The 12437-nt window shown below is 45.6% G+C and overlaps 1 protein-coding gene across 2 annotated transcripts in view; it reads left to right on the top strand.

The window, feature by feature from the left end:
* The window catches only part of LOC135054832 (zinc finger protein OZF-like), an 84739-nt gene extending 72379 nt beyond the window's left edge, over positions 1–12360 (top strand). For both annotated transcript variants that reach the window (XM_063958216.1, XM_063958217.1), the window contains exon 7: positions 10915–12360. In XM_063958216.1, coding sequence (XP_063814286.1) covers positions 10915–11903 — 989 coding nt within the window. In that variant the 3' untranslated portion in view covers positions 11904–12360. The remainder of the gene's footprint in view (positions 1–10914) is intronic.
* Positions 12361–12437: the final 77 nt, after the last annotated feature.

Below are 12437 nucleotides of genomic sequence, written 5' to 3'. Positions count from 1 at the left end.
TCTGGGATAGTCCCAAAAGGCTTCTTCAGGTGTGGCAGTAGTATTGGCTGCAGAAATATTAAAAGTGGGGGTTGCCGCAAAATTGAAAAAATACCTATTAATGGGAAAATAATAGAAATAAGGGATTTCATCACCTGTGATACTAAAAATGTAGTGTACGCCATTAATTGTAAGTGCAATCTAACATACATAGGACGTACATCAAGACCCTTCATAACTAGGTTAGGGGAGCATATTAGAAATATTAAAAAAGGTCTGGAGACCCATTCCTTATCCGCCCATTTTAAGCTGAAACAGGACTGTCGTATTTCGGATATTACCGTTTTTTTATGGTAATAAAACACATAACACATAAAGGGAACCCAGCAGAATAATAATACAGCAATTAGTCTGGCATAAACGGAGATGAATTACATATTCAATTATAATACTTTGCATCCTTCAGGTTTAAACAGCGATTTCGAGTTAAAGTGGTTTTTGTGAATATCCTATTAATACCATCTAACATAGAGAAATAACTGTCACTAGGAATGTTCATTGTAGAAATTACTATATTTTGTTTATTTGTAGTTCTACGTCCGAAACTGTAAAAGGTTTTTGATTTTGATCAGCGAGATACAATTCTTGGTTTGTTAGCTTAAAGGTTTACTTTGTTTACTTATAGGCGGATTCTATTAAATCTCTACCAGTTTTAGCGATATGCTGCGGGACTCCACTTATACTGAGTGCTGTTTTTTGACCGAAAATCCTTCCTGAAAAACTACATCTCCCATGAATCCTGTAACCGGAACTGCTACACTTCCGAGTATGACGACTTCCGGTCGGACAGAAGGAAATAGTATGTCACCAGAGGACTACAATTCCCATGCATCCTGGGATCGGACTCCATTTTTACAACTTCCGCTCACCCTATACTAATAAGGACTCTATTTCCCAGGATTCCCGCAGCTGCTACTTCCGCCCGGCGTAAATGTCCGTGTACTAGTCTTTTTAGCACACTTTTATAATCTCATTTGTAACTTTAGAGATTGGAATGTTGGTTATTTAGTCTTTGTTAAAACGGCAAAGAGGATGATTTTAAGAATGTTATCATTTTTAGTAATCAATTATGATGTCACTTCCTGCTATTTTCTGATTGGGCACACGCTCTTTAAATATCAAGCTACAATCACACTCCATTATGTCTTGATAAAGGCCCAGGCCAGGGCTGAAACGCGTTGACAGCAGGAGTGTGGGTAGCCATTACTCTTCTTGGAAGATTTTATTCATTTTTTTCTGTTTCCATTTTTGTATTTATTCAAGTGGATTTTTGAATCCCCTTTGCCGTTTTTATTCCCCTGCATGTGTTTTTTTTGTGTTTTGCCATATGTTTGTGGCTTTGTCTGTATTTTTTAATAAATTTGTGTACCCCCCTTTTTCCTCTTTGTGGGGATTGAGTTCTTCTGGGGACCTAAAGCTGCTACTCTAAAGTAGAGATGAGCGCCTGAAATTTTTCGGGTTTTGGTTTTGGGTTCGGTTCCGCGGCCGTGTTTTGGGTTCGACCGCGTTTTGGCAAAACCTCACCGAATTTTTTTTGTCGGATTCGGGTGTGTTTTGGATTCGGGTGTTTTTTTAAAAAAAACACTAAAAAACAGCTTAAATCATAGAATTTGGGGGTCATTTTGATCCCATATTATTATTAACCTCAAAAACCATAATTTCCACTCATTTTCAGTCTATTCTGAATACCTCACACCTCACAATATTATTTTTAGTCCTAAAATTTGCACCAAGGTCGCTGGATGACTAAGCTAAGCGACACTAGTGGCCGACACAAACACCTGGCCCATCTAGGAGTGGCACTGCAGTGTCACGCAGGATGTCCCTTCCAAAAAACCCTCCCCAATCAGCACATGACGCAAAGAAAAAAAGAGGCGCAATGAGGTAGCTGACTGTGTGAGTAAGATAAGCGACCCTAGTGGCCGACACAAACACCGGGCCCATTTAGGAGTGGCACTGCAGTGTCACGCAGGATGTCCCTTCCAAAAAACCCTCCCCAATCAGCACATGACGCAAAGAAAAAAAGAGGCGCAATGAGGTAGCTGACTGTGTGAGTAAGATTAGCGACCCTAGTGGCCGACACAAACACCGGGCCCATTTAGGAGTGGCACTGCAGTGTCACGCAGGATGTCCCTTCCAAAAAACCCTCCCCAATCAGCACATGACGCAAAGAAAAAAAGAGGCGCAATGAGGTAGCTGACTGTGTGAGTAAGATTAGCGACCCTAGTGGCCGACACAAACACCGGGCCCATTTAGGAGTGGCACTGCAGTGTCACGCAGGATGTCCCTTCCAAAAAACCCTCCCCAATCAGCACATGACGCAAAGAAAAAAAGAGGCGCAATGAGGTAGCTGACTGTGTGAGTAAGATTAGCGACCCTAGTGGCCGACACAAACACCGGGCCCATTTAGGAGTGGCACTGCAGTGTCACGCAGGATGTCCCTTCCAAAAAACCCTCCCCAATCAGCACATGACGCAAAGAAAAAAAAAGGCGCAATGAGGTAGCTGACTGTGTGAGTAAGATTAGCGACCCTAGTGGCCGACACAAACACCGGGCCCATTTAGGAGTGGCACTGCAGTGTCACGCAGGATGTCCCTTCCAAAAAACCCTCCCCAAACAGCACATGACGCAAAGAAAAATAAAAGAAAAAAGAGGTGCAAGATGGAATTGTCCTTGGGCCCTCCCACCCACCCTTATGTTGTATAAACAAAACAGGACATGCACACTTTAACCAACCCATCATTTCAGTGACAGGGTCTGCCACACGACTGTGACTGATATGACGGGTTGGTTTGGACCCCCCCCAAAAAAGAAGCAATTAATCTCTCCTTGCACAAACTGGCTCTACAGAGGCAAGATGTCCACCTCATCATCACCCTCCGATATATCACCGTGTACATCCCCCTCCTCACAGATTATCAATTCGTCCCCACTGGAATCCACCATCTCAGCTCCCTGTGTACTTTGTGGAGGCAATTGCTGCTGGTCAATGTCTCCGCGGAGGAATTGATTATAATTCATTTTAATGAACATCATCTCCACATTTTCTGGATGTAACCTCGTACGCCGATTGCTGACAAGGTGAGCGGCGGCACTAAACACTCTTTCGGAGTACACACTTGTGGGAGGGCAACTTAGGTAGAATAAAGCCAGTTTGTGCAATGGCCTCCAAATTGCCTCTTTTTCCTGCCAGTATAAGTATGGACTGTGTGACGTGCCTACTTGGATGCGGTCACTCATATAATCCTCCACCATTCTTTCAATGGTGAGAGAATCATATGCAGTGACAGTAGACGACATGTCCGTAATCGTTGTCAGGTCCTTCAGTCCGGACCAGATGTCAGCATCAGCAGTCGCTCCAGACTGCCCTGCATCACCGCCAGCGGGTGGGCTCGGAATTCTGAGCCTTTTCCTCGCACCCCCAGTTGCGGGAGAATGTGAAGGAGGAGATGTTGACAGGTCGCGTTCCGCTTGACTTGACAATTTTCTCACCAGCAGGTCTTTCAACCCCAGCAGACTTGTGTCTGCCGGAAAGAGAGATCCAAGGTAGGCTTTAAATCTAGGATCGAGCACGGTGGCCAAAATGTAGTGCTCTGATTTCAACAGATTGACCACCCGTGAATCCTTGTTAAGCGAATTAAGGGCTCCATCCACAAGTCCCACATGCCTAGCGGAATCGCTCCGTGTTAGCTCCTCCTTCAATGTCTCCAGCTTCTTCTGCAAAAGCCTGATGAGGGGAATGACCTGACTCAGGCTGGCAGTGTCTGAACTGACTTCACGTGTGGCAAGTTCAAAGGGCATCAGAACCTTGCACAACGTTGAAATCATTCTCCACTGCGCTTGAGACAGGTGCATTCCACCTCCTATATCGTGCTCAATTGTATAGGCTTGAATGGCCTTTTGCTGCTCCTCCAACCTCTGAAGCATATAGAGGGTTGAATTCCACCTCGTTACCACTTCTTGCTTCAGATGATGGCAGGGCAGGTTCAGTAGTTTTTGGTGGTGCTCCAGTCTTCTGTACGTGGTGCCTGTACGCCGAAAGTGTCCCGCAATTTTTCTGGCCACCGACAGCATCTCTTGCACGCCCCTGTCGTTTTTTAAATAATTCTGCACCACCAAATTCAAGGTATGTGCAAAACATGGGACGTGCTGGAATTTGCCCATATTTAATGCACACACAATATTGCTGGCGTTGTCCGATGCCACAAATCCACAGGAGAGTCCAATTGGGGTAAGCCATTCCGCGATGATCTTCCTCAGTTGCCGTAAGAGGTTTTCAGCTGTGTGCGTATTCTGGAAACCGGTGATACAAAGCGTAGCCTGCCTAGGAAAGAGTTGGCGTTTGCGAGATGCTGCTACTGGTGCCGCCGCTGCTGTTCTTGCGGCGGGAGTCCATACATCTACCCAGTGGGCTGTCACAGTCATATAGTCCTGACCCTGCCCTGCTCCACTTGTCCACATGTCCGTGGTTAAGTGGACATTGGGTACAGCTGCATTTTTTAGGACACTGGTGACTCTTTTTCTGAGGTCTGTGTAAATTTTCGGTATCGCCTGCCTAGAGAAATGGAACCTAGATGGTATTTGGTACCGGGGACACAGTACCTCCAACAAGTCTCTAGTTGGCTCTGCAGTAATGATGGATACCGGAACCACGGTTCTCACCACCCAGGATGCCAAGGCCTCAGTTATCCGCTTTGCAGTAGGATGACTGCTGTGATATTTCATCTTCCTCGCAAAGGACTGTTGGACAGTCAATTGCTTGGTGGAAGTAGTAAAAGTGGTCTTACGACTTCCCCTCTGGGATGACCATCGACTCCCAGCAGCAACAACAGCAGCGCCAGCAGCAGTAGGCGTTACACGCAAGGATGCATCGGAGGAATCCCAGGCAGGAGAGGACTCGTCAGAATTGCCAGTGACATTGCCTGCAGGACTATTGGCATTCCTGGGGAAGGAGGAAATTGACACTGAGGGAGTTGGTGGGGTGGTTTGCGTGAGCTTGGTTACAAGAGGAAGGGATTTACTGGTCAGTGGACTGCTTCCGCTGTCACCCAAAGTTTTTGAACTTGTCACTGACTTATTATGAATGCGCTGCAGGTGACGTATAAGGGAGGATGTTCCGAGGTGGTTAACGTCCTTACCCCTACTTATTACAGCTTGACAAAGGGAACACACGGCTTGACACCTGTTGTCCGCATTTCTGTTGAAATAGTTCCACACCGAAGAGCTGATTTTTTTGGTATTTTCACCAGGCATGTCAACGGCCATATTCCTCCCACGGACAACAGGTGTCTCCCCGGGTGCCTGACTTAAACAAACCACCTCACCATCAGAATCCTCCTGGTCAATTTCCTCCCCAGCGCCAGCAACACCCATATCCTCCTCATCCTGGTGTACTTCAACACTGACATCTTCAATCTGACTATCAGGAACTGGACTGCGGGTGCTCCTTCCAGCACTTGCAGGGGGCGTGCAAATGGTGGAAGGCGCATGCTCTTCACGTCCAGTGTTGGGAAGGTCAGGCATCGCAACCGACACAATTGGACTCTCCTTGTGGATTTGGGATTTCGAAGAACGCACAGTTCTTTGCGGTGCTACTGCTTTTGCCAGCTTGAGTCTTTTCATTTTTCTAGCGAGAGGCTGAGTGCCTCCATCCTCATGTGAAGCTGAACCACTAGCCATGAACATAGGCCAGGGCCTCAGCCGTTCCTTGCCACTCCGTGTGGTAAATGGCATATTGGCAAGTTTACGCTTCTCCTCCGACAATTTTATTTTAGGTTTTGGAGTCCTTTTTTTACTGATATTTGGTGTTTTGGATTTGACATGCTCTGTACTATGACATTGGGCATCGGCCTTGGCAGACGACGTTGCTGGCATTTCATCGTCTCGGCCATGACTAGTGGCAGCAGCTTCAGCACGAGGTGGAAGTGGATCTTGATCTTTCCCTAATTTTGGAACCTCAACATTTTTGTTCTCCATATTTTAATAGGCACAACTAAAAGGCACCTCAGGTAAACAATGGAGATGGATGGATACTAGTATACAATTATGGACGGACTGCCGAGTGCCGACACAGAGGTAGCTACAGCCGTGAACTACCGTACTGTGTCTGCTGCTAATATAGACTGGTTGATAAAGAGATGTCGTAGTATGTATGTATGAAGAAGAAAGAAAAAAAAACCACGGTTAGGTGGTATACAATTATGGACGGACTGCCGAGTGCCGACACAGAGGTAGCCACAGCCGTGAACTACCGTACTGTACTGTGTCTGCTGCTAATATAGACTGGTTGATAAAGAGATGTCGTAGTATGTATGTATGAAGAAGAAAGAAAAAAAAACCACGGGTAGGTGGTATACAATTATGGACGGACTGCCGAGTGCCGACACAGAGGTAGCCACAGCCGTGAACTACCGTACTGTACTGTGTCTGCTGCTAATATAGACTGGTTGATAAAGAGATGTAGTAGTATGTATGTATAAAGAAGAAAGAAAAAAAAACCACGGGTAGGTGGTATACAATTATGGACGGACTGCCGAGTGCCGACACAGAGGTAGCCACAGCCGTGAACTACCGTACTGTACTGTGTCTGCTGCTAATATAGACTGGTTGATAAAGAGATGTCGTAGTATGTATGTATGAAGAAGAAAGAAAAAAAAACCACGGTTAGGTGGTATACAATTATGGACGGACTGCCGAGTGCCGACACAGAGGTAGCCACAGCCGTGAACTACCGTACTGTACTGTGTCTGCTGCTAATATAGACTGGTTGATAAAGAGATGTCGTAGTATGTATGTATAAAGAAGAAAGAAAAAAAAACCACGGTTAGGTGGTATACAATTATGGACGGACTGCCGAGTGCCGACACAGAGGTAGCCACAGCCGTGAACTACCGTACTGTACTGTGTCTGCTGCTAATATAGACTGGTTGATAAAGAGATGTCGTAGTATGTATGTATGAAGAAGAAAGAAAAAAAAACCACGGTTAGGTGGTATACAATTATGGACGGACTGCCGAGTGCCGACACAGAGGTAGCCACAGCCGTGAACTACCGTACTGTACTGTGTCTGCTGCTAATATAGACTGGTTGATAAAGAGATGTCGTAGTATGTATGTATAAAGAAGAAAGAAAAAAAAACCACGGTTAGGTGGTATACAATTATGGACGGACTGCCGAGTGCCGACACAGAGGTAGCCACAGCCGTGAACTACCGTACTGTACTGTGTCTGCTGCTAATATAGACTGGTTGATAAAGAGATGTAGTAGTATGTATGTATAAAGAAGAAAGAAAAAAAAACCACGGGTAGGTGGTATACAATTATGGATGGACTGCCGAGTGCCGACACAGAGGTAGCTACAGCCGTGAACTACCGTACTGTGTCTGCTGCGACTGGATGATAAATAATGATATAAAAAATATATATATATCACTACTGCAGCCGGACCGGTATATATATTATATAATGACGGACCTGCTGGACACTGTCTGTCAGCAGAATGAGTTTTTTATAGAATAAAAAAAAAAACACCACACAAGTGAAGTCACACGACGAGTGTTTAACTTTTTCAGGCAATCACAATATAGTATACTACTAACTATACTGGTGGTCAGTGTGGTCAGGTCACTGGTCAGTCACACTGGCAGTGGCACTCCTGCAGCAAAAGTGTGCACTGTTTAATTTTAATATAATATGTACTCCTGGCTCCTGCTATAACCTATAACTGGCACTGCAGTGCTCCCCAGTCTCGCCCACAATTATAAGCTGTGTGAGCTGAGCACAGTCAGATATATAATATATACATAGATGATGCAGCACACTGGGCTGAGCAGTGCACACAGATATGGTATGTGACTGTCTTGTACTCCTGGCTCCTGCTATAACCTATAACTGGCACTGCAGTGCTCCCCAGTCTCCCCCACAATTATAAGCTGTGTGAGCTGAGCACAGTCAGATATATAATATATACATAGATGATGCAGGCATGCAGCACACTGGGCTGAGCAGTGCACACAGATATGGTATGTGACTGAGTCACTGTGTGTACCGTTTTTTTCAGGCAGAGAACGGATATATTAAATAAAACAACTGCACTGCTGGTGGTCACTGTGGTCAGTCACTAAACTCTGCACTCTCTTCTACAGTATCAGCCTCAGGTCAATCTCTCTCTCTCTCTCCTAATCTAAATGGAGAGGACGCCAGCCACGTCCTCTCCCTATCAATCTCAATGCACGTGTGAAAATGGCGGCGACGCGCGGCTCCTTATATAGAATCCGAGTCTCGCGAGAATCCGACAGCGTCATGATGACGTTCGGGCGCGCTCGGGTTAACCGAGCAAGGCGGGAAGATCCGAGTCGCTCGGACCCGTGAAAAAAAACATGAAGTTCGTGCGGGTTCGGATTCAGAGAAACCGAACCCGCTCATCTCTACTCTAAAGTGTATACTGCCAGGAACCGAATTTAAAGATACCGTTATGGGAGTTCCACCACATTAAGAACTGTGAGTTGGGGTATGCATGAGTGGACCATTGTTTCTCTTTTAAACTAAAGATACCTTGATGTGTTTATCACCCATCTCTCGAGTGTGAGTTTTTGGGTACGCTTCATTTTATCACCTACAAATATCACGAGATACACTCTATAACCACGCTGGGTGCAGTACAAGTGGGAGAGGTTACGATACTCCAAAAAAATAAACCTTGATGTGCCTGTAATTATCTGACTAAAGTGTGAGTGGGGTACGCTTCAGAATCACCTTCAGACCTCTAAAAAGTCACTTCTATCCATTGACATGTATAAAGAAAAGAATTTACTACACATTGTTTTCTATTTTCAATTTTTTTTTTCATGCTTTCATACTCTGGAGATCCTACATCAGATATTCTACATTGAAGATCTAACCACAGGAACCCCTAAAAAGGGACGTGATGGTGATACAGGTTGAGTATCCCATATCCAAATATTCCGAAATACGGAATTTTCCGAAATACAGACTTTTTTGAGTGAGAGTGAGATAGTGAAACCTTTGTTTTTTGATGGCTCAACGTACACAAACTTTGTTTAATACACAAAGTTATTAAAAATATTGTATTAAATGACCTTCAGGCTGTGTGTATAAGGTGTATATGAAACATAAATGAATTGTGTGAATGTAGACACACTTTGTTTAATGCACAAAGTTATAAAAAAATATTGGCTAAAATTACCTTCAGGCTGTGTGTATAAGGTGTATATGTAACATAAATGCATTCTGTGCTTAGATTTAGGTCCCATAACCATGATATCTCATTATGGTATGCAATTATTCCAAAATACGGAAAATCCGATATCCAAAATACCTCTGGTCCCAAGCATTTTGGATAAGGGATACTCAACCTGTATTTTTTCTATGATTTATTTTGATTTAGCGCTTGTGGTGTAAATACAGATTTCAAATTTCTGGTAGTTCTATATGTTTTGAAATATGGTGACATTTCCTGAAGTCTGTTATTATGGTGGCCAATACCGGGATCGGGATCCCGGGAATTAGGGCCAAAAATGTCCGGGATTCAATCCAGGGATTGGAAGATCCAATCCCGGGGATTGAGGGATCAGCGTTGAGTGTCCACAGGACACGCTCTCCCTCCCGTACTGGGAGCTTTGGTACATCCCCATGGTACTAATGTGGACCCCAGCATCCTCTAGGACATAAGAGAAAATAAGTTTTTAATTACCTACCAGTAAATCCTTTTCTCGTAGTCCGTAGAGGATGCTGGGCGCCCGCCCAGTGCTTCGTTTTCCTACATTTGTTACTTAGTTAAGTACTGCATTGTTACTTGGTTAAGTACTGCATTGTTACTTTGTTAAGTACTGTTGTTCAGTCGTTGCTGACTTGTTTCAAGCTGGTTAGCTTGGTTTTCTGTTGTTAAGTGTGTGCTGGTGTGAATCTCACCACTATCTGTGTATTTCCTTCTCTCGAAGTATGTCCATCTCCTCGGGCACAGTTTCTAGACTGAGTCTGGTAGGAGGAGCCAGCCCACACTATTAAACTCTTAAAGTGCCCATTGCTCCCAAGGGATCCGTTTATACCCCATGGTACTAATGTGGACCCCCAGCATCCTCTACGGACTACGAGAAAAGGATTTACCGGTAGGTAATTAAAATCCTATTTTTAGGGTTATAGCGCTATTGATTATCACCCATCATTATTGTGTTTTTTATCTCCTTTGATTCTTTTTTTGTGTAGAACCTGGTTTTGATCAGGCGGCTAGAATAACCAAATAGAAGCTACACTTTCCAATACATACACTTTCCAATACCTCCAGGGAACCCCCCACTTTACTTTCCACTGAGTCAGTGGGACTGATGCAGAGGTCGACGCAATGTTGGACACAATCATCCTGTCAGTCTCTGCATGGGTCCAAGTCACACTATGCAGGTGTCCAGATGGTTAAGGCATAAGACGCAAATGGAAATTGCACGCATAGAAATGCAGTTTCGGTGGGCGTTTCTGGGTGGTAATGGGGGTGGCTAGCCAGACACGGGCATGTTTGCGGTCAGCAACTGCTTGTAAAGACTCAGTTGTATGGACGCCGCCGCGGCCATGTTTAGGCAGAATAGGTGCCCCCACATGGATTAGCATAACAGCCGGTGGATGGGGGGGGGGGGCATCTCAGTTGGAAAATAATTAGCTGTGACAGTAGCATAAAGACGCAGTACCGGTTGCGCCAAGAGATGGTAGTGGTTGCAACTGAATCTGGCCTAGTATATGTAACGTGAACTTTGTGGTTATATATAATACATCATTGCACTGTAATGAGGCTACTTTCATAGTAATTTAGTCCAGGGGCAAATGGGGTAACTCTAACTGACCTCCATATTCTCTCTTTTCTCTCCAGATTATGAAGAAAATGGTCCAAATGTAAATGAGAGTCCAGAGCCAATGTCTGGTCCCTCTGATCAAACAGCCTTTTGCGACCAGGCCGCCGATACTCAGGGAGCGGCAGAGGGGAAGATGCATGTGTGCTCCATGTGCAGGAAATACTTCGGTTACAGCGCCAACCTTGACATCACTCGGCAGACGTACAGAGATGAGAACATACATTTGTGCTCCCACTGTGAGAGATACTTTGTGCCTAAGCCCCAGCTCGCCGCACAGCAGGGAGCGCACAGCGACAAGCCGTTCTCCTGCTCCAAATGTGCCAAGTGCTTCGCCAGCAGAACTGTCTTCATGGCGCATCAGCGCATCCACACGGGGAAGAAGTCCTTCCCCTGCTCCCAGTGTGGGATGTCTTTCTCCAATAAGTCCATCCTTGAAACGCACCAGAGCATCCACACGGGGGACAGACCTTTTCCCTGCTCCGAGTGCGGAATGTGTTTCGCCATGAAGGCAAACCTCGTTAAGCACATGAAAATCCACAAAGGCGAGAAGCCGTTCTCCTGCCTCCAGTGCGGCAAAAGTTTTGGGATAAAGTCGAACCTGGTCAAACATGAAAGGATACACACAGGGGAAAAACCGTTCTCCTGCGCCGACTGCGGGAAGTGTTTCAGCATGAAGTCGAATCTAGTCAAGCATCAGAGGATACACACGGGGGAGAAGCCCTTCGCGTGCCTCGAATGTGGGAAGTGCTTTGCCAGCCGGTCCAACCTCGCTACACACGAAAGAATCCATACGGGGGAGAAACCCTTTTCCTGTTCCTACTGCAATAAAGGGTTTATCACCAGCTCTGACCTGTTCCGGCACCAAAAGATTCACACCGGAGATAAGCCGTTCATCTGCTTGGAGTGTGGCAAGGGCTTCATCAGTAAATCTGTTCTTGCTGCACATCTAAAGACACACGCAGGATCTACTGCACTCTTACTGGCCAAACATGGGACGTGTCCTTAGCGGGTTCCTTATCCAGGGGAGGGGTGCCAGCTTTTTGCCCCATGCAAGAGTCTTCCTACTTGTGGACCATTGTGGGCTCTTATCTGAAGGCGAGATGACCAGTCATAATGCTTCGGCAGCTGTGACCTCCGGTATAAGCGTGTTCTGCTGCATAACCGGTCAAATGAGCCAATCAATGGGTCCGTTACTTTTTAAATGAGCCAATCAACAGCCACTTACGTTCTATAAACAGAGAAGGATCCTTTCAGTGCTCGCCTGCCTGTATAATAAAGTAATTACCCTCTGCCCCGCTTGTCAGGCGTCTCCAGATGTAAGGCATAGGGCAGTGATTTTCAACCTTTTTCAAGTCGCGGCACGCCGACCAAGATTTGAAAATTGCCAAGGCACACCATCATTCCCCCTCCCTCCCCCTCAAAAAAAAAAGAAGAAAAAAAATCCACACATTGCCCCCCCCCCCCTCCACACAGTAATACCATACATGCCCCCCCCCCCCCCCCCCACAGTAATACCATACATGACCTCCCCACAGTAATA

Source organism: Pseudophryne corroboree, chromosome 3 (genome assembly GCF_028390025.1).
Source record: "Pseudophryne corroboree isolate aPseCor3 chromosome 3, aPseCor3.hap2, whole genome shotgun sequence".
In the NCBI taxonomy this organism is placed as follows: domain Eukaryota; kingdom Metazoa; phylum Chordata; class Amphibia; order Anura; family Myobatrachidae; genus Pseudophryne; species Pseudophryne corroboree.
The sequence above is the reverse complement of the archived record's forward strand: the minus strand, read 5'-3'. Positions and strand labels throughout refer to the sequence as shown.